The 22,735-nt window shown below is 46.7% G+C and overlaps 1 protein-coding gene across 1 annotated transcript in view; it reads right to left on the bottom strand.

The window, feature by feature from the left end:
- Window positions 1-17,358, bottom strand: part of MPHOSPH8 (M-phase phosphoprotein 8) — a 268,249-nt gene extending 250,891 nt beyond the window's left edge. Inside the window, exon 1 of the mRNA XM_082247634.1 lies at window positions 16,953-17,358. Within this exon, the coding sequence (XP_082103760.1) occupies window positions 16,953-17,141 (189 nt within the window). The 5' untranslated portion in view covers window positions 17,142-17,358. The remainder of the gene's footprint in view (window positions 1-16,952) is intronic.
- Between the last annotated feature and the right edge of the window lie 5,377 nt (window positions 17,359-22,735).

Raw genomic sequence — 22,735 nt, 5'->3', positions numbered from 1 at the left:
AAAAAAAAAAAGGGAGGAAAAAATTCAATTTAAAAATAAAAAATTGCCAGGACCAGAGATCGCAGCAAGGAATTAGGTCCCTACTCCTGACTAGGCAGAAAAAAAAAAAAAACAGTGCCTATAGCTGAGAGTGGGTGTATACCCCCTGGGATTGCCCATAGGTGTAGTCAAGCTTTTTCCTGCATTGTGTCCTTCTCCTGTAGGTGGCAGTATAACCCAATGGTTAAGAATCAGGAGCAGTGTCCGTCAATTAACGAAAGAGAATAAATCTCCTGAAAAGGGGGCACAAACAGCAATAGAAACAGAGGGGTTCTAACCCCTCTCCACTCCATGCAAAACTAATAAAAAGTTTTGTCTTTAGTTATACTTAAATGGCAAGAATGGGAGCTTAAGTGGCATAGTAGGGCAGAGGTGCCCAAGGGCAAACATAACTTTCCAGCATTTTTCCAAGGGCATAAAAATGAACTTCTCCCACTGCTTGACTAGAAAAAGCATTCTGCAGTTGTGTTCCAGGGCCCTTGACTAGCTTACAGAAAGCCAGACCTAGGACTCTGCAGCTCTGAAACATGAACTGCACATCTGATTGAGGCCAGATAACGTATAGAGAATGAAAAAAAAAAAAAAAAAAAAAAAAAAAGGATTTTTGTAAGAACTTACCATAAAATCCTTTTCTCTGAAGTCCATTGACAGACGCAGCTCTTCTGCTTCTTATACCATTGGATTATGCTGCCCCCTACAGGATTAGTACTAGGCAGAGAATAAAAAAACAATAGGCATAACCCCACACACCCTGCTCCAGCATACCAGTTTCGTTGCAAGCAGTGAGAAGACACAAAACCATCCCCACATCAGTGGGGCGGATGCTGCATCTGTCAATGCACTTCAGAGAAAAGGATTTTATTGTAAGTTCTTCCAAAAACCCAGTTTTCTCTATCATCCATTGACAGATGCAGCTATTATGCTTCTTATACCATTGGGACATCCCAAAGCAGTGTGGGCATGAGGGGTGGGAAAAACGCAAACCAAATAGTTAACGTAAACACCACAGGCTTAACTAAACCAAATGGGTAACATGAAGCTCAACCAGGAACAACAGGAGCTCAACCATGAAAGAAAAAATCCCCTAAAGAGAAACAAACGAGTCTCTTTCAAACAGCAGCCTGCAAAATCTTGCGGCCAAAGGATGCATCTGAAGATGCCAACAAATTTACCTTGTAGAGTTTTGTAAAAGTGTGCACAGACGACCAAGTCGCCGCCTTACAAACTTGCACTACTGAGGTCTGATGGCGAAAAGCCCAAGAGGCACTCTAGTAGAATGCACCTTCACAGGGAAAGGAGGAAAAATGACCCTTCAATGAATAAGCCTGGACAACCGTCTGCCTAATCCATCTGGATATTGTCGCACCAGAAGCAGCCAAACCTTTAAGAGATCCCTCAGTAAGGACAAAAAGGGCATCTGGTTTCCTAAAAGACTCAGTGACCGTCAGGTAAACGCTGATCGACCGAACCACATCCAGAGAGTGCAAAGCAATTTCCTTGGGATGCTGAGGATTAGGACAGAGTGAAGGCAACACCAAGTCTTCATTGAGATGGAAATCAAATACAGTAAACCCCCCTCCATTGCGGGGGTTACGTTCCGGACCCAGCCGCGAAAAGTGAAATTCCGCTAAATAGAAAAACCCTATTAAAATGCATTGTAGGCATGTTTTTTTACTGTCACTGTACATGTAAAAGCATTTTAAGGTCTTCAAACACAATAGAAACTCATTTAAACACATAAAAGATACTAAGACATAGCAAGAGCTATGGAAAACACAAAAATATTTCATTTTTAATGATCATTAATAATGATTTTTAAGGATTAATATAGTAAAATAACATTACAAAAAAAAAAAACGCGAATTACCGGGACCGTAAAAACTGAACCGCGATGGAGCGGGGGATTACTGTACCACCTTAGGGAGAAAAGACGGATTAGGTCGGAGTACCAACAAATAGGGCGGACAGGACAGCACCACCAATCCAGACACTCTGCGGGCAAAAGTAACTGCCACCAGAAAAGCAACCTTCTGGGATAAGGAGAAAGAAATCTCCCTAATGTTCTCAAAAGGAGGCTTTTGAAGAACAGACAAAAACAGATTGAGATCCCACAGAGGCAACATGGATCTCTTCGGGGGAGCCAGATGACGCACCCCCTAAATAAAAGTGCGAATCAAGGCATTAGTAGCCAACGGACGTTGGCAGTAAATAGCCAAGGCCGACACTTGATGTGCACAAAGCCAACCGCTGCTCAACCCCCATTTGTAAAAAAGGCCAAGATTCTAGCTATAGAATAGGGTGCAGCTTCAGCGATTCAGACCATGAAATGTACGATTTCCACGTACGATGATAAATCTTCCTAGAAGTCGCATTTATAGCCTTCAACAGGCTAGGAATCACAGATTCAGAGAGACCCCTATCTCTCAACAACTGCCCTTCAACAGCCATGCCATTAACGCCAGCAATCGTAAAGCAGGATGGAAGATCGGTCCCTGGGACAGCAGATCCTCCCTCAGAGAAGTGTCCACGGAGGATCGGCGACCAATTTTACTAGGTCTACGTACCAAGACCGACGAGGCCAGTCTGGGGCCACAAGGACGACCGGAATTCCTTCCACCGCCTTCCCTGCGGAGAAGCCCTGGCAAGAGTTTTAAATCAGAGGGAAGGCATAGATCAGTCAATACTGGTTCCAAGGAGCCAACCAAGGCGTCTGTGGCGTTGGCCAGAGGATCCCGAGACTTGGCCACAAACCTCTGGACTTTATTGTTGAGGCAAGACGCAAACAGGTTTACCTCTGCAGTTCCCCACCAGACACATAGGAGATGAAACACCTCCAGATGAAGGGACCATTCCCCTCGATCCAGCACCTGACGACTCAGGTAATCTGCTTGCCAATTCTCCACACCCGGAATATGGACTGCGGAAAGAGCCGGAACATTGTCTTCCACCCATACCAGAATCTTGGCCACCTCCTTGCCCGCCAGGACACTCTTGGTGCCCCCTTGATTGATGTAAGCCACAGCTATGGCATTTTCCGACTAAACCCAAACCTGGAGAACCGCGTAGCCGATTCGTCCAGTGGATCAGGCAAAGTTTGATTGCTCTGAGCTCCAGAATATTGATCGGTAAGAAAAACTCCTCCGTTGACCAGGTCCCCTGGGCACAGAGCTTCCCCAGGACTCCTCCCCAGCCTAACAGGCTGGCGTCCGTGGGGACCACCGTCCAAAACAGTGGTAGGAAGGACTAGCCCTGACACAATGCTGGTGGCTGGATCCACCAGGATAGAGCAGACCTCGTGAATCAGTTCAAGCGTATCTTTATCTACAGACTGTGGATCCCAGTTCCATTTGGCAAGAATCTCCTTTTGCAGAGGTCTCGAGTGAGACTGAGTAAACGGAACCACCTCGAAGGTTGATACCATCAGACCCAGGGCTCTCATGCAAACCGACAGATCGGTTTCCAGCAGCAACCAGATCGCTCCCTGCAACTTCTGAAGTTTTTCCAGGGGAAGAAAGATTCTCGTCATAGAAGATTATTTTTAAATTGATAGTCCACCCGAATTCCTGAAGGGTCTGAACTGTAAATTGACAGGTCGCCCAACAGAGCCAAGTGAGAGTCCGCTCTCAATAGATCGTCCAGATATCCCAAGACCGCAATCACTTTTTGGCGCAACAAGGCAAATACCGGAGCCAGTACCCTGGTAAAGACTCTGGGAGTAGAGGCGAGACCAAAAGGGTAACGCCACAAATTGAAAATGCTCCTTTTCCACCGCAAAGCGGAGAAATCGCTGGTGTCCCCCATAGATGGGGGATGTGTAGGCAAGGCTGGGAGACCTTAAGGATCTAGATTGTCCATTGCGAAACCTTAGCAGGCAATTACTTGTAGTTCAGCAGGAGGATCCCCCTGAACACTAACTAGCAGAAACGAGTGAAGAAAATAAAACAAAATATTCTTTAAAAGAATAAAAAACTGAGACCGAAATCCGAGCAGGAAACCTAGGCCCTACTCCTTCACTAGGCAGAAACAAACTGGTATGCAGGAGCAGGGTGTGTGGTGGGGTTAGACCTATAGGGGCAGCCCCCGTAGGCGTGGTAAACTTTTTTTTCTGCCTAGTACTACTCCTGTAGGGGGCAACATAACCCAATGGTATAAGCATAAGAGCTGCGTCTGTCAATGGATGATAGAGAAAACCGTCCATTAGACTTACCGGTAAAAGCGTTTCTACGAACCTTCCAGGACGGCAACACATGAGAGATGAGAGGCTCTACCCTACAGGAAACACAATCAGTTCACAAGAGTTCACAAAAGGCCCAACCCTTCACCTTGTCCCTCAGTTGTAAAAAAAGTAGTTCTCCAACCGATTCACAAGGGATGAATAATCGCTTAGGTACTTACCACCTATTGTTTACATTCTTTCCTATTGTTTACATGTTTTCCTCAACCTTTTAACAGGGCGGGAAGTAGGCCTGCCGTCCTGGAAGGTTTGTAGAAACACCGTTACCGGTAAGTCTAACAGACGGTTTTCTCCTCTCACCTTCCAGGACAGCAACACATGAGGGGATAATAAAGTAACCACAGGCCTACCTTGGGGTGGGATCACCGCCTGTAGAACCTATCGGCCAAAGGCTAGGTCTTGCTGAGACAGCACATCCACTCGGTAGTGCTTCAGGAAAGTGTCATGGCTGGACCAGGTGGGTGCACTGCGAATCTGTTCCCAGGAGGCTTCCGCTTTTTTGGCCCAGGAAGTTGCCAGTGCTCTGGTAGTGTGCTTTCAGCTTTGCTGGCGTAGGAACACCTAAAACCTCATGGTAATGGCTTGCCTAAACCACCCAGAGACTGAAGGTTTTGATGATTGCAGTCCTTTTCTTGGTCCAGAGTAGAGGATCAAAAAGGTGATTAGATTTTCTAAACTCCCTTGTCCTCTGTAAATAAGTGAGGAGGCATCTCCTCACATCTAAACAATGACATTTAATTTCTAGGATTATCACAAAAGGATAGAGAAATGATTTCCTGCTTCCTGTGAAAGGAAGATGCTACCTTGGGCAGATATAGAGGAACTGGCCTGAGGATAATCCTGTCTGGGAAGATCAACATAAATGGTTCTTTAATTGAAAGACCTTGCAAGTCCCCTACTCTCCTGGCTGTCGTGACAGCTAAGAGGAAGGCTAGTTTTAGGGACAAAAACTTAACAGGAACCTCTTCTATAGGTTCAAAAGATCTTCTAGATAACCCCTCTAGAACCCTAGTCAGGTCCCAAGGAGGGAACCTGTCTCTAGTGACAGGGGTAGCTCTATACCTGGCCAAAAATCTTAACTAAAAGGTTATTTTGCAAGTCTCGCATCTAGAAAGACAGAGCTGCTATTTGTACCCGAAGGGTGTTAACCGCAACCGCCACACCCTTTTCTACCCCATCTTGTAAGAAATCCAAGATTATGGGGAGGCAGAAGAAATTTGCTTCTGCCTACGCCAGGTACAAAATGTTTTCCAAGCTTTTTTAAGTATGTTTCTCGTCACTGGTTTCCTGCTCAGGAGGAGTGTATCACTCTGTCTGAGCAGCCCATTAATCTAAGGATCTGGCACTCACTAACCAGGCCGTCAACTGGAAGAACTCCGGCCTGGGGTGCCAAACTGGTCCCTGTAGTAGCAGGTCTGGGAGATACAAAAGCTTCTAAGGAGGTGCTACCGATAACGCTTTAAGGGTCGCAAACCACACCCTCTTTGGCCACCAAGGGGAAATCAGGAGGAGGCGAAGGCCCGGGGAACGACTGAGTTCTGTAAAACTCAAGGAATAAGAGTTAGAGGGGGAAAGGCATAGGCTAACTCGAACTGCCATATCTGGGCCAGAGCATCCCGGCCCAAAGTCCTTCTTTCCCATGAAAAGGAAAATAAACTCCTTACCTTACTGTTTTGTGGGCTGGCAAATCGGTCTATTTCTGGGCAGCCGAATTTCTGTACTAGTGTCTGAAATACCTTAGGCTCCCATTATCCTTGTCTTATTGGATGGCAACTGAAGAAACCTGAAAGTGCAAGTGTACTGCGCTATGGGTATAGTGTGCTAAACCAAAATGCAGCTGTTCAAATTGTGGTGATAACCAAATTTCTCAAATGCAAATCCAAAACACAGCGCAAATAGGTATTAAACGTGAATAAATAAATAATTTCTACAATAAGTAAGTTTATGTGCAAAAGAGCTTATGAGCAAAAAACATACAATGCCCCCCCTTTTGGGTTGGGTATAATACGTAAAAAAGATGTGAATAAATATTGCCAATCAAAATACAATCAGTGCAATATAACTTCTCAAATAAATATTATCAAAAAGAGAGTCCAAATGAGTCCCAAAAAAGCGCTGCAGTGCCAAGAGAAAAGTGCACAATCATGCTATCATTCCAGTGCAGTGAATGGTGCCGATCCTCCCCCTTTGGGTGTCCACTTACCGGACAAAGATGACCCCTAAGCTGTATAGCTGAGAAGGGTCAACAAAGCTTATGTCCCAGTAGGGAACCAGTTGCAGCAATCCTTCAGATCAAGGTGTCTGTACCTTCAATGGCTCTCAATATCCCGATACATATGTATGTTTATACCAAACCAATTACTCTAAGGCAGTGTTTCTCAACCTTTTTTCAGTTGCGGCACCTTTTACAATTCTGCACAATTTCGAGGCACCCCCATTCTAAAATGTAAAAAAAAACCTAAACGAATAGTTTTACATACCGCAGCAACATCCATACTCATGGGCTATCCAACATTAGAAGTGATTTATTCCTCCCCTATTGCAAACTTGTATGAACTAGTATTCTAGGGTTTCTCTTCTCCCTCAGTTTCACTTCTAATGTGACCCCAGTGCTGATGGAGAGGGGATGAGGAGGAGTAAACAAGGATGCTGTGCGAGCACCCGTCATTCTCCTTATCAACCAGTGATGCCACTGGTTTTCAGGGTGCCAGTGGCTTGACCCACTCAGTGCCCAGAGTTGTCAGGGTGCCAGTGACTTGACCCACTCAGTGCCCAGAGTTGTCAGGGTGCCAGTGACTTGACCCACTCAGTGCCCAGAGTTGTCAGGGTGCCTGTGGCTAGACCCGCACAGTGCTCAGGGTTGTCAGGGTGCCAGTGGCTTGACCCGCACAGTGCCCAGAGTTGTCAGGGTGCCAGTGGCTTGACCCACTCAGTGCCCAGAGTTGTCAGGGTGCCAGTGGATTGACCCACTCAGTGCCCAGAGTTGTCTGGGTGCCAGTTGCTTGACCCGCAAAAGGCTCAGGGTTGTCAGGGTGCCAGTGGCTTGACCCGCACAGTGCTCAGGGTTGTCAGGGTGCCAGTGGCTTGACCCACACAGTGCTCAGGGTTGTATATCTACAAAGTAAAAGCTGTGGCAGTTTGTTGCCATTTTTAGCCATTTTGGCAAGGCACCCCTGAAGAACCCAGGAGGCACACCAGGGTGCCACGGCACCCTGGTTGAAAAAGGCTGCTCTAAGGAATAAACTAGCTAAAAAGGTTATCAACCCACCTATAGCCACTCAAACATTTCTTGACCTAACCGTTTTTTTTCTCATGTGGGCGGTGTGCAATATGTAAAGTTTCTAAACATAGAGTTCGGAAAACAACCCAATTTTCATCTATGAGTAAAGGGACTAATTTTAAAATAGACAAATTCATCACTTGCGCATCCACCCACGTGACATACCTTTTGGAGTGCCCATGCAAGCTCCAATATGTGGGCCGTACCACCCGAGAATTGAGGGTCAGGCTAAGGGAGTGACCAATATCAAAAATGGTTTCAGGAAGCACAATCTGTCCAATCATTTCAGGCTGGTACACAATCAAGACCCTTCCGGCCTGAAATTTTGTGGTATTGACAGAGTAAAGCCCAATTGGAGGGGGGTAACCTTAAACAGGGAATCTCTCAAAATGAGGGGAAATGGATATACCTTTTAAAGACTATGCAGTCTGAGGGACTAAACGTGGAATTCAAACTCAACTGTTTTTTATCCAAATAGTAAACGAAGTTTGAACATCTAATCCATGACCATATAATATTCAGGATAGTTTTAACTGGAATTGTATTTAATGATTTCTAACATTCTGATAAAAAGTTTTTTTAAAAAAAGTTTTTATCTATTTTAAAGATTTAATCAAAATCTCTGTTGTATTTTCCGATTGGCCCATTTGGTACACTGCACTACTACATATTAAGTTCTCTTCATTTACATTAGTGTCCATATACATATGATGCCGGGCAACACCGATATTTTTCATTATTAAGGACTAGCAGATTTCCCTAGTGTTTTAAGATTTATAGCATGATTAATGTATTATTGTTAGTAATAATTGTAATGGTTTTAATATATCTGTAATGTATAGTCCATTGCATTATGGCGACCTCAACTTCCTGTTGGGTGTAGATGAAGTCGAGTGCACCCAACAGGAACAGGAAGTGGACGTAGGCTAATTAGCTGTGGAGGTATATATTACCTCCATTACTGCAGACCGGAAATACGTCTGTGATAACGCCCCAAGAGGAGGCGAAACGCGTCGACGCAATTTCCGGTCTACGTCCTAGCGGTACGTCACTTCTGGTGCGGTGGAACGCACGCCATAACCACGGAGCTTCTCCCGAGCGCACGCCGCAACCAGGAAGGACTGCACACCATTTGTATTATATGCCTGCCTATACGCTGCTAAATGTGAGTTTTTATTCTTGATTTGAGCAATAAACATTTTTTATCGGATTTACACTATTGTGAGCATCCTCTCTCCATACATATGTATCGGGATATTGAGAGCCATTGAAGGTACAGACACCTTGATCAGAAGGATTGCTGCAACTGGTTCCCTACTGGGACATAAGCTTTGTTGACCCTTCTCAGCTATACAGCTTAGGGGTCATCTTTGTCCGGTAAGTGGACACCCAAAGGGGGAGGATCGGCACCATTCACTGCACTGGAATTATAGCATGATTGTGCACTTTTCTCTTGGCACTGCAGCACTTTTTTGGGACTCATTTGGACTCTCTTTTTGATAATATTTATTTGAGAAGTTATATTGCACTGATTGTATTTTGATTGGCAATATTTATTCACATCTTTTTTACATATTATACCCAACCCAAAAGGGGCGGCGTTGTATGTTTTTTGCACATAAGCTCTTTTGCACATAAACTTGCACAATTATTTGCACTAGTATTTGCACGGTGCACTTTAGGAGTTACTTTATTGTAGAAATTATTTATTTATTCACGGCGACTGAGGAAACCTGCTTCCCAGTTGCTTTCCCCTTTTATGTGGATAGCCGACAGGGAGATCACTCTTCCTTCGGCCCAGCCTACGATTTCCTGGGCTAGTACCAACAGGGGTCTGGACTGGGTACCCCCTTGGTGATTCAGGCAAGCTACTGTTGTAGCATTGTCAGAGCAGACCTGAATTTCCATACCTGAAATGGAACTCTTGAAGGCTCTAAGGGCTACGCCCACTGCTCTGAGTTCTCTGAAGTTGGAGGACTGGGCTACTTCCTTGTCCTACATGCCCTGGGCTCCCTCTAGATGAGCCGCCCCCACTCCCAGGTACTTGCGTCTGTGGTGACCTTTAGAGGGCTCCACTGTCCCCAAGGTTTTCCCTTTTCTAAACTGCTTGGTATTGACCACCACTCCAGGGAGGATTTTACCTGAGGGGTGAGGATTACCCTTTTGTCCAGGGACTCAACCTTTTTGTCCCAGGAGGAAAGGTGGAAGAATTTAAGGTCTCTTAAGTGTAACTGCGCCCAAACTACTGCTGGGATGCTGGCTGACATGAGCCCCAGAACTCTCAGGATCTCTCTCCTGGAGCACGAGGGGGCAACCATCAACGCTTTTACTGAAGAGACTACCTTTTCCCTTGGAAGGAAAAGACTTTGTACCCGCGAGCCTATCCGGTACCCTAAATAGGTTTGAACCTGGGCAGGCTCCAAGGATGACTTTTCCATGCTGATCAACCAGCCTAGCGTTTGTAGGACTGTTAACACCTTCTGGGTGTTTGATCTCAATTGGTCCGCTGAGGGACCAAAAATCAGTAGACTGTCCAGGTAAGGAATCAAAGCTATTCCCTGGAGATAAAGATAGGCCACCGCTTCTGCCAGGATCTTGGTAAAAAAAAAACCCCTTGGACTGGCTGCTAGACGAAAGGGGAGTGCCCTGAACTGCCAATGTGTAGTCCCTTCCTCGGTGACCACCGCAAATCTCAGAAAGGCCTGGTGCTCCGGATGAATTGGAAAATGCAGGTAGGCATCCCTGAGAACCAGAGTAGTCAAACATCTTTCAACAGGTTTTTGCGGACTGTATAAATACCTTTCTTTGAAAACCTCTTGTACCCTAGGAAAGTGTTTACGTTTCTGGGGTTTAGGATAAGGTGGTATTTTCCCAAGGGCTTGGGTACCACGAACACGTGGGAGTAAAAGCCTTGGTAAAGCTGGTTTTCTTGCACAAGAACTAATCACTAGTTATTCTGCCAGTTCTTGAATCCCATACAAAAAGGACTCTTCTTTTAAGTACATCCTTTGGAGGATGAGTTAAAGTCACTTCTAGTGGGGTATAGATGAAAATTCTAGGTGGTAGCCTTCCTGAATGAGGTGATAAATGGACTGACTGAAATTTCCTTCCATTGGGATAAGAAATGAGACAGTCTGTCCCCCATTTGGACTCTGGTATCACTTAGTATCTTTGGCGCTTGAGCTTGGAGAGTGGAAGAGCAAATTACTTCTTTGCCTACCTCTACCAAAGCCCCACTTATTGGGTTCTGTTTTGCAGACATGGGAGTAAGTCACACATGTGCAAGTCACAAGCAAGTCTCAAGTCTTAACCTTCAAGTCTCAAGCAAGTCCCAAGTTACTGCGGTGAAAAGCATGCAAGTCAAGTTGAGTCCCTGCTAGAAGTCAAGCAAGTCAAGTCATTTATTTTGGTCAAGTCACAAATCAAGTCAAAATACTGATCTACCCCAATTTTCACCTTTAAATCAGTTAAAAGTCAGCGGTCAGGAAAGGTTTTGTTTTATTTTCAGCATTAACAAAACTGCTTAGTGCTTTTTTCTTGGCATATTAAAGAAATACTTTGAATGCCCAAACAGCTCAAATTCTTTGTCCGGTCATGTTTCAACACCACAGTCACTAAAAACATGTTAAGTATTTCCATTGTTAAACAGCCAGTGTCCTAAAAATCAGAACACTGAAGTGTTTTAAGTGACTGTGGTGTTAGAAACATAACAGGCACATTCATTTTGCTTTAACACATCTTGAGAAAATGCAAATATTTAATAACTTAAAAAAGTAAAGTCATTTCGAGTCATATGTCTCAAGTCAAAGTCAAGTCTCAAGTCATGAATACCAAGTCAAAGTCAAGTCCAGTCTTATTCATTTTAGTCAAGCAAGTCTCAAGTCCTCAAACTGGTGACTTAAGTCAAGTCATGTGACTCGAGTCCCCCACCTCTGCTGTTTTGGCTCTCTGTTGACTTTGCACCACGAAAAAATGTCCTACATCTCTCCCTTTTGGGCTTGCTAAGAAAGTTCTTCCCTTTCTCAGAGGACCTGGACAATACTTCATCCAGGTTTGAGCCAAACAGTAAGGACCCTTCAAAAGGTAGCGCACAGAGCTTGACCTTTGAAGTAAAGTCACCTTCCAAAGCTTTAACTCAAATGGCTCTCCTAGCTGAATTAATGAGAGCTCCAGTCTTAGCTGAGGATATTACTGACTCGACTGCTGCATTGGCCAAGTAAGCGAAGGCTTTCCCTAAAAATGATAGGGAATCCAGCAGGTCCTGGGGCTTACTTCCCTATAAAAGGTGTTTTGTAAGCCTTTCTACCCAAAAATCTGCATTCCTAGGCACGCAGGTTGCAGCCAGTGCTGGAGCCAAAGTGGATGAGTTGGCATCCCAGGCTTTCTTTAACAGAGATTGTGACTTACGGTCCATGGCATCTCTGATATTCCCTGTATCAAACCTCTTAGTCACTTGAGACAGGGAGGCGTCCAATTTTGGACTCTTTAGGAATTTTTTCACTTCTCCCTGCCTAAAGGGGAATCTCCATTTCCACGTCTTTGGTCTAACCAGACCTCTTTCACGAAACTGCCATTCTTGATGAATTAAATCTTTCAAGGATTGGTAAACAGGCAATACCTTGGATTGTTTTTTAACCAGTCCTTTATACATCTTATTCTGTGCCGAGGTTTCCTTGAGGGGTTCTGGGATTTCTTCCAGACCAAACAGATTTCTGTTCGATTTGGTCTCCTCTGACTCACTATCTGGATCCTCATCAACCTCCTCCCCAGAGCTAAGCTGAGATTTAGCTGGACTTTCTGCATTCCCTAGGTCTTCCTCTTACCTTGCTTGAGCGGGGGGGGGGGGGGGTAGACCCTGAGAACCAGGCAGAAAAGCAGATGGGCCTGCCTTGGAAAGTAAACTCTCCTGAGAAGAAGGGCCCTCTTTAGGGGTTAGCGAACCCGGCTCTGTTACCTGGGAGGAAGCTACAGAGGTGCGGAAAGACTGGATAGTGGCTAGCATTTCCTCCTGCATAGACTTAAGGAAATCTTTCATCAACCCTGAGGCCTCCTTACCAGCCAGTTTGTTAATCTCCGCAATTACATTTTTTTTTTTTTTTTAAGAGGAGCTAGTGCTAGCGGATACAGGGGGTGCTTTATCAGAGGCCTCCTGGGTTCCACCTAGGGATTCTGCAAGAGAAGAAGAGATAAACATAAGATCACTCTTCCTGCCCCATAATAACTTGGCTACAGGCCCCGCTGGGGAGAGCATGGGAACTACCAGGGACTAAGCCTGACACTGGTGATAGCCCCAACCGAGAAGGAAAACGGCACTTACCGGGCTCCGATCTGCTCTTGCCTGCAGCCACCTGCACCGACCTTCCCTCCTCCTTCTCCATGAGGTGAGTTGCGGCAGGTTTCATGTCTTTGGCAGATTTCTGGCTTTTTTTCAGCCGGATAGTCTGCCTTACCACCACCATGCGGGCCTGGCATCTCCTCCGTGCTCGCTTCCCTTTTCTGGGTCGCATGCTCCGCCTTTCCTGCACAACCCAGAAGTGAGGCTTGGAGCGCGCTGTCCAGCGTTTTTTTCGAATTAAGGCTGAATGTAAAGGAGAACCGGAGGAGACCCCTGCTGAAGATCAGGCCACAGGCTCTGGAAGGACCACCACAGTGACCGACTGCCTGTATCCTGGGGCGACCTTGTGAGAAGCCTAAAAGGCGTGCAGGTATAGTGCAGCCCTCACCGGCATTGCTGAACCTGCCTCACAGGGGAACTATCCAACAGAGACAAAAAATAAATGTTTCGCTGTAGGAGAAACCAGTGGTTCGCAGATATCAGTGTGCGATTCAGGTGCCTCACGGGAACCAGCACTGATTTGCAGGGTTTCCCGAATTGCATCAGTGTGAACCGGGACTTAAAGCGGAGTTCCGCCTCCCCCTCCAAAAATTAAAAGTCAGCAGCTACACATACTGTAGCTGCTGACTTTTAATATATTAGGACACTTACCTGTCCTGGAGTCCAGCGATGTCAGCACCGCAGCCGATGTTTCCATCGGCTGTCGGGTGCTGCCGCCGCCATTGTCGGCAAGGGAACCCGGCAGTGAGCATTCCTATTGGCTCGGCGGCTGAGGAGGGAGTCAAACTTCCGAGGGACAGCGACGCGTCGCAGTATCCCGGAAGTGGGGAAGGGTACCTGTCTAAAACAGGTACCCCTTTGGGTGGAACTCCGCTTTAAGGCCGTCAGCAGATTTATGAGTTACGACACCAGCCATTTGATGGTTTGACAGTTTGGTTGAGGACACAAGCAAATGTGACAGTAAGCAATACCGGCATTTCAGGACTGTTTTCGGAAACAGAAAAGGATGAGTTTAGTTACACGTTATGATTTACTGCTGTTCAGGGGCACTGAGCTTAAAAAAAAAAAAAAAAAAAATAATATGCAGCCTTCCAGCAAGAAGAAACAGGAGTGGTGCTGGAGGCAATTTACAGCACGCACTTATTGTGGTAGTATAACTATTATGTGGAATGTATATTCCTTGCTAAATAACTTTTTTTTTTTTTTATCAAGTTGTTATGGGCAAAGGTCTACTTTGAAAAGGAACTAAACTTTCCTACTGTTTTCAGCCAAGGAAGCCACCATTTTAGTGTCTCTGTATGATCTGCAACTGCCATGGGGCTGTACGTGATCAGTTATGACACCAGCCATTTGATGGTTTGACAGTTTGGTTGAGAACACAAGCAATGTGACAGTTAGCAATCCAAGAATGTCATTTTTTTTAAACTGTTAAATCAATGCCTTTAGTTCTGTTTAAAGTTCTTCTGGCTGCATTTCTCCTGGGGATCTTAAGAGTCCAGTTCATTCAACACTCCTGTGACCCATTCTCAGTGAACAGTGAGATAAAGTGAAAACCAGTCACACCAGACACGGGAAAAATTTACCTAGAAGCCTGGGCCAGCATCTGGATCAGCCCCTCTATGAGCCGTTGAGAGCCTAAGCCAGTTGCTCCTGCCCCCTCCACAGCCCAGCGCTTCAGTGAGCTCTGGGGGGGCAGAGCTGAGAGACGGTGACTGACCGTCCCTAGCTCTAAGCTCAGGTAAGACCAAGAGCTGAGCAATCAGTGGTCTTTGATCGCTCACTTCTCAGTCTTAGAAGCTCTGACTGATGCTGCATCAACCTAGAGGAGCAGAAATGTTTAATGTTTTAAAAACCCGGTACTCCTCTTTTGCCTTTTTAAAAAAATGAATACTGCACTTCTAATGTATTGCATTACAAATGAATTTTATAAGCATTTTCATCTCTGGATATATATATATATATATATATATATATATATATATATATATATATATATATATATATATATATATATATATATATATATAGCACCAACATTGCACTGCAGCGTGTTTGCATTGATTTTAATGGGAGGTGCATTTTTGGTGGGCTTCCTAAACAGGACACCAAAGATGCAGGACTTTTAAAACTGCAGTGCAGTGACGTAAACAGTGACACATGATTTAAAGGGGACTAGTTTTCATGGGAGGTGCATTCGTCAGTGTGGACGCAGCCTTATGAGCATACATCTTCTAGGTCAGGGACTTACCGGAGCCATCAATGACAGCTGGGCAACTAGCATTTTTTTTTTTTAAAGGTCAGGGCAGCAAAGGCAGCCTCCATATTCCTGCCAGAACTTCCGCCAGATGCATGAGGGACAACTTGCATTGTATAGCACTCCGCTGTGAGGCTGCCACAGACCAAAGCGTAGTCTTTTCAAGGGGAAGCCAGGTGCACTACATCCCGCACCTTCCTTTATTAGCAGAAGGCTCCATAACCCTCTATAAAACAGGTCCCCATTTCCTTCCAGTAACGGGAAGCCCGGTGTGCCATAATCGCCTATAAAACAGGTCGCCCCATTTCCTTCCAGTAACGGGGAGCCCGGTGTGCCATAATCGCCTATAAAACAGGTCCCCATTTACTTCCAGTAACGGGGAGCCCGGTGTGCTATAATAACCCCCTATAAAACAGGTCCCCCCATTTACTTCCAGTAACGGGGAGCCCGGTGTGCTATAATAACCCCCTATAAAACAGGTCCCCCCATTTACTTCCAGTAACGGGGAGCCCGGTGTGCTATAATAACCCCCTATAAAACAGGTCCCCCCCCCATTTCCTTCCAGTAACGGGGAGCCCGGTGTGCTATAATAACCCCCTATAAAACAGGTCCCCCCCATTTCCTTCCAGTAACGGGGAGCCCGGTGTGCTATAATAACCCCCTATAAAACAGGTCCCCCCATTTCCTTCCAGTAATGGGGAGCCCGGTGTGCTATAATAACCCCCTATAAAACAGGTCCCCCCCCATTTCCTTCCAGTAACGGGGAGCCCGGTGTGCTATAATAACCCCCTATAAAACAGGTCCCCCCATTTCCTTCCAGTAACGGGGAGCCCGGTGTGCCATAATCGCCTATAAAACAGGTCCCCATTTACTTCCAGTAACGGGGAGCCCGGTGTGCTATAATAACCCCCTATAAAACAGGTCCCCCCATTTACTTCCAGTAACGGGGAGCCCGGTGTGCTATAATAACCCCCTATAAAACAGGTCCCCCCATTTACTTCCAGTAACGGGGAGCCCGGTGTGCTATAATAACCCCCTATAAAACAGGTCCCCCCCCCATTTACTTCCAGTAACGGGGAGCCCGGTGTGCTATAATAACCCCCTATAAAACAGGTCCCCCCATTTACTTCCAGTAACGGGGAGCCCGGTGTGCTATAATAACCCCCTATAAAACAGGTCCCCCCATTTCCTTCCAGTAATGGGGAGCCCGGTGTGCTATAATAACCCCCTATAAAACAGGTCCCCCCCCATTTCCTTCCAGTAACGGGGAGCCCGGTGTGCTATAATAACCCCCTATAAAACAGGTCCCCCCATTTCCTTCCAGTAACGGGGAGCCCGGTGTGCTATAATAACCCCCTATAAAACAGGTCCCCCCATTTCCTTCCAGTAACGGGGAGCCCGGTGTGCTATAATAACCCCCTATAAAACAGGTCCCCCATTTCCTTCCAGTAACGGGGAGCCCGGTGTGCTATAATAACCCCCTATAAAACAGATCCCCCCATTTCCTTCCAGTAACGGGGAGCCCGGGTGCTATAACCCCCTATAAAACAGATCCCCCCATTTCCTTCCAGTAATGGGGAGCCCGGTGTGCCATAACCCCTATAAAACAGATCCCCCCCATTTCCTTCCAGTAATGGGGAGCCCCGTGTGCTATAATAACCCCCTATAAAACAGGTCCCCCCATTTCCTTCCAGTAATGGTGTGCAGTGTATGCAGCCTATAGCACCGATCCCTCCCTCCTAAGGAGCAGGCCACCTTAGCCATGCTGGCACTTGCAGTCCCACCAGCAGGCCCCTCCCCCTGTGCTCACCCCTTCTATCTTGGAGTCCAGGATGCTCTCCACCTCGAACACGTCCTCCTCATCATCGCTCTCTGCAGCCTCCATCCGGGTTCCGGCCTCTCCTCTCTCCTCCACACCTCCCGCCTCCACAGCCGTGGACTCGCCAGCCGCCTCCGCTCCTGCGGCACCGTTCCCATCCAGTCCCGCAAACTCCGCCATGATGGCTCGAGTTGGGCAGACGACAACGGGGAAAATCCTCCTGCGCCACACACCTCCCCGATACGTCCCGGAGGGACAGAGCGCCTGGCCAATCACGTCACGTGGCGGCTGACTGGGTTCTCCCGCTTCTGTCCAATAGGATCGATGGAGCGAAAGTGCTGCCGTGGGAGATCGCGTTGGCCGCACGGCGATTGGCTTCTGAGCACCCTTGAGGATAGAGGATTGGCCTATGAGAAAGGGATAGGGCGGAACAAATTGTAAGGTAACTTTAGGCAATGCTAGAGCGTCCTAGACCACGCATGACCGTCTGGCATTATCTACGCATGCGCCAGCCCCCTGCTAGTTAGTTTACACAGGGCAGCTCACTGGCCACTGTCAGAGATATGCGGCGTGGAGCTGCGACGTTCTTATTCTGTTTGTAGCTGGTTTAGCATAGAGCTGGACTAGAATGAAGAGGGGAAGCGTGGCCATATGATAGCAGGGGTGTCCAACCTTCCTGGAAGAAGAGGAATGGTCTTGGGCCACACGTAAAATACGCCAACAATAAGGATAGCTGAGGTGCAGAAAAAGAGGGGCACATCACAAGTTAAAGCGGAAAATAAAAAATACCCCCGGGACAGTCAGGGCTAGTACATCCCACAATGGCTAGCCTCTGAACTGTCCCAGGTCACACTTCCCTTTTACAAGAAATACTTACCTTGAAAATGTCTTTTCCAGCGCTGCCATCTCAGGTGTGGGCAGCTGAAGCCAGCGCGTCCTCTTCGTCCCAGAATGCCCTGCACCGGCCCCGCTCGTCATGTCCGGTGCAGGCAGCTTCTGGGCATGGAACTGACGAGCGAGGCCGGTGCAGGCGCATTGATTCCTGGGAGCAATGACGCTCAGCTCTCAGGAATCAATGCAAGCAGGAAGTGACGGCGCGGGCCACGGCCAAAGAGAGAGGAAGTAAGGTGAGTATATTTTCTTCTAAAACAAGGTAAGTAAAAATCGTGATTACCCATTTATTTTTCAGGTGACACAGATCAAGCAGATGGGGCAAAGTGACTTTTAAGGGTGGAACTCCACTTTAGCAATCACTGATTTGCAGGGCTGGCCTTTGGCGTGTGCGAGCTGTGCGGCCGCACAGGGTGCCATGAGCAACAGGGGCGCCGTGCGGCCATCACAGCTCGCAGTCATTTACTCCGTAGCCGGTTGATGATCAAGCCGCACAGCGGGAGGTAAGCGGCGACCGCAGCCTGGACAGGGTTAACATAGGCCGCCACTTACCCTCTGCTGTGCGGCTGTGCCTGTGTTTCCTCCGGACTGCAGGGCTGAGCTGTGTATATCTCACACAGCTCAGCCTCAGAGCCGCCGCTGACAGATCCCCTCCTCCTCTCTGCAGGGATGCGAGAGGAAAGAGATCGTCAGCTCCTCCTCCTCCCGGGTCTGCCCAGCTTACACTCCCTGGGGATGTGTGGGCGGGAGATTTAAACACAGAAAAGAAAAGCTGCAGACAGCCTGAGCCTCCATCCTGGGGTAAGTAAGCTCACCCTCTCTCCTGCCTCAGGCTCGGCTCTTTGAGGGTCTCTGATGTAAGTGGGGACTCTGTGGGGGGTCTCAGATGTAAGGGGGGACTCTGTGGGGGGTCTCAGATGTAAGGGGGGGCTCCATAGGGAGGTCTCTAATGTAAGGGGGGTCTAAGTTATTAGTGATCATAAAAATAGTTCCAAGAAAAGTCCAATGAAGTACAAAAAGGTGCAAGAAAATGTGCAAAAAAGCGCAAATATTTATGGTGACAAATCTTCAACGTAAGGTGTGCTTCCACCAATCACCCCAAACTGACTCACCAGACTTAAATAAAAGCCTATGTATGTTATGGAATCACGCTATGTTGATTCATTTTTTGCACATTGTAGAGGTTATGAATATTCAATTGCTATTTATTTAGTAGTGGTATATGATATGTATACTGTAGTAGCCATGCAGATCTAATTATTATTTTAGCACTGTGCACTTTTTACAACAGAAACAGATTTGGGTGATATATTTATATATCATTTTAGGGTAAATACTTAAGAGTATTTTTGCGCTGCTTGTTTCCCTGTTTTTATCTTGCCGCTGCACCCACTTGCAGTCAATAAGCAGCAATTATACTCTTAAATAGTTTTTCAATAGATACAGCCATGTTTAGGGGGGGGGGGGGGGGGCGCGAGTGTGAGGATGGTGGGGGGGGGGGAGCCCCCACAGGATTAGCTCGCACAGGGTGCCTGAACACCTAAGGCCGGCCCTGCTGATATGCATCATGTAATAAAGGAATGCTGAGTAATAAAACTTTGTTTTTTTATTGTAAAAGAGGGCAACATAAAACTAGGGCGATATATTACACTGTTTTCGATAAACTAACGCCTCAACATCTGGTTTGATGGATGTAATATTAATTCTCAATGTGCTCATCGGATATTTTGGTGCTAATGTTGCACTTCGTGTGCTTCATCCTTGACCAGACCCGGACTGGGACAAAAACTAGGCCCAGGCATTTTAGGCTGAACAGCCCATTTTTTTTTTTGTTACGAAATGACAAATGATAACTATCAGTTTCTCTATGTTTCTTAGTTAGATTTACCCTGCACACCCATGCAATCCTATTCTGCAAATCGTGCTGCATTTTTCAAACCGATTGCAGAGTGTCTTTAACCACTTGCCGACCGCTGCAAGTAGATTTACTGCGGCGGTCAGCCCCTCACAGGCAAAGTGATGTAAATATACGTCACTAGCCTGTGAGGCTCTGGGGAGCTCCCGCGCGGTCACGGACCCCCCCCCCCCCCGCGCGTGTGACCGGCGGACCCGATGTCCGCCGCTCACTCTGCGATCGGCGGGGGAGAGGGAGAAAGTCAGGCAGCTTGTGTAAACAAGCTGCCTGTCATTCTCCCCTGTGTAGAGACACCGATCATACGGTTCTACTATGTAGGACCGTTGATCAGTGTAACTACAGCTCAACAGACAGCCAATCACAGTTAGAATCACGCCCCTAGGGACACACACAGCCCCTCCCTCTCAAATAAAGTTAACCCCTTCACTGCCAGTGTATTTTTACAGTAACAGTGCATATATATAGCACTGATTACTGTAGAAATGTCACTGGTAACCCCAAAAGTGTCAAAAATGTCATGCAATGTCAATGCGGATCTGTCCGCCGCAATGTCGCAGTACCGCAAAAAAAATCGCAGATCGCCACCATTACGCGTTAAAAAAAAAAACAACAAAAATGACAAAAATCTTTCCCTTCGTTAGTAAACGCAATAACTTTTGCGCAAACCAATCAAAATACGCTTTTTGCGATTTTCCAAACATTGGTAGCATAAAACAAATTGGCCGAAAATGTTAAAAAATTTTGATTTTTACTTTTTTTTGGGGGGGAATTTCATATAAAAAAATGTGAAAAATATTGTTATTTTTGCAAAATTGACGCTCTTTTTTTGTTTATAGCGCGTGATCAAAAAATCGCACAGGTGATCAAATACCACCAAAAGAAAGCTCTGTTTGTGGGAAAAAAAGGACGTCAAATTCGTTTAGGTACAGCGTCGCACGACCGCGCAATTGTCCGTTAAAGTCACGCAGTGCCGAATCGCAAAATACCCCCTGGTCAGGAAGGGGGTAAAATCTTCTGGGGCTTAAGTGGTTAACTTAACATACACTACGCAATCGGTTCACATGGACAGGTTGCTATTTAGATGCGGTGCCGAATCTGCAGGGAACTCGCTGTGAATTCACACCGCATTTAGTGTGAACCCAGGCTAAGAGATAACAGTTAATTTTAGGGCTCATTAAAAATATATTACCCAATTTTTGGGTAAAATATAAAAGATGAGTTTGCCTCAAGTAAATAAGTACCCAACATGTCAAACCTTAAAACCATGCATGCGCGAAAATAGCAACACATTTCAGTACCCTATATTTTCCATAGGCAATGCTATTAAAGATCATACAGGTCACCAGTTCAGAGTTAACCATGAATAATGATCCTAGAATTATTGCTCTCATTCCAGTGTGCAGGATGATATATTACATGTGTAGTAAAATCAAGGTTTTTGTGCACAGGCGCCCCCAAAATGTGTAATTAGTTTCATATGGTGGTGGTGGGATAGGGATGACATCAGTAGAAGTGGTGGTAGTGGGGATAGGGATGACATCAGTGGTGGTGGTGATGGAGAGATAGGGATGGCATCAGTGGTGGTGGGGATAGGGATGACATCAGTGGCAGTGGGAATAGGAATGACATCAGTGGCGGTGCTGGTAGGGATAACATCAGCTACGCTGTTGAGGATAGGGATTACATCAGTGGAAATGATGAGGATATGGGGTGACGTCAGTGGCAGTGGTGATAAGGATAGGGATAACATAATTGGCAGTGGTGGTGGGGATAGGGATGACATCAATGGCGGTGGGGATAGGAATGACAATGTCCACTGCCACTGATGTCACCCCTATCCCCACCTCTGCCACTGATGTCATCCCTATCCTCACCACCACTGATGTCATCCCTATTCCCAACACCATCGCTACTGGTGTCATCCCTATCCCCCCCCATCACCACTGCCTCACTCATGGGAGGGGGGGGGGATCAGACAGAGTGATTGCGGTGGGAGGAAGGATGGGATCAGGCAGAAGGATGGCAGAGGGAGGGATGAGATCAGGCAGAGGGATGGCGGATGGATTCTGCAGCAATAGGCAGCAGACGGGCGAGCACCCTGGCACCCTACCCCCCTTTCCCTCTTTGGCGGGTGATCCTTTAATGGCTGGCACCCCCGCCACAGTGGTGAAACTTGTGGCCCCCTACAGTGATAGTGGCGGAACTCTAGGGCCCAGTCGCAAGTGCGACTGCTGTGACCCTGGTAGTTCTGCAACTGTATATATATATATATATATATATATATATATATATATATATATATATATATATACAGTATCTCACAGATGCTCAATAGGGTTTGGGTCTGAAGACATGCTTGACCAGTCCATCACCTTTACTTTCAGCTTCTTTAGCAAGGCAGTGGTCCTCTTGGAGGTGTATTTGGGGTCGTTATGTTGGAATACTGCCTTCTGGCCTAGTCTCCCAAGGGAGGGGATCATGCTCTGCTTCAGTACGTCACAGTACAGGTTGGCATTCATGGTTCCCTCAATGAACTGTAGCTCCCCAGTGCCAACAGCACTCATGCAGCCCCAGACCATGACTCTCCCACCACCATCCTTGACTGTAGGCAAGACACTTGTCTTTGTACTCCTCACCTGGTTGCCGCCACACATGCTTGACACCATCGGAACCAAATAAGTTTATCTTGGTCTCATCAGACCACAGGGCATGGTTCCAGTAATCCATGTCCTTAGTCTGCTTGTCTTCAGCAAACTGTTTGCGGGTTTTCTTGTGCATCATCTTTAGAAGAGGCTTCCTTCTGGGACGACAGCCCTGCATACCAATTTGATGCTGTGTGCGGCGTATGGTCTGAGCACTAACAGGCTGTCCCCCCCACCCCTTCAACCTCTGCAGCAATGCTGGCAGCACTCGTATGACTATTTCCCAAAGACATGCTCTGGATATGAGGCTGAGTACGTGCGCTCAA

The sequence above is a fragment of the Pelophylax lessonae genome (assembly GCF_965119305.1).
Source record: "Pelophylax lessonae genome assembly, chromosome: 2".
NCBI lineage: Eukaryota > Metazoa > Chordata > Amphibia > Anura > Ranidae > Pelophylax > Pelophylax lessonae.
Note: the sequence above shows the minus strand (reverse complement) of the source record. Positions and strands in the feature narration are given on the sequence as shown.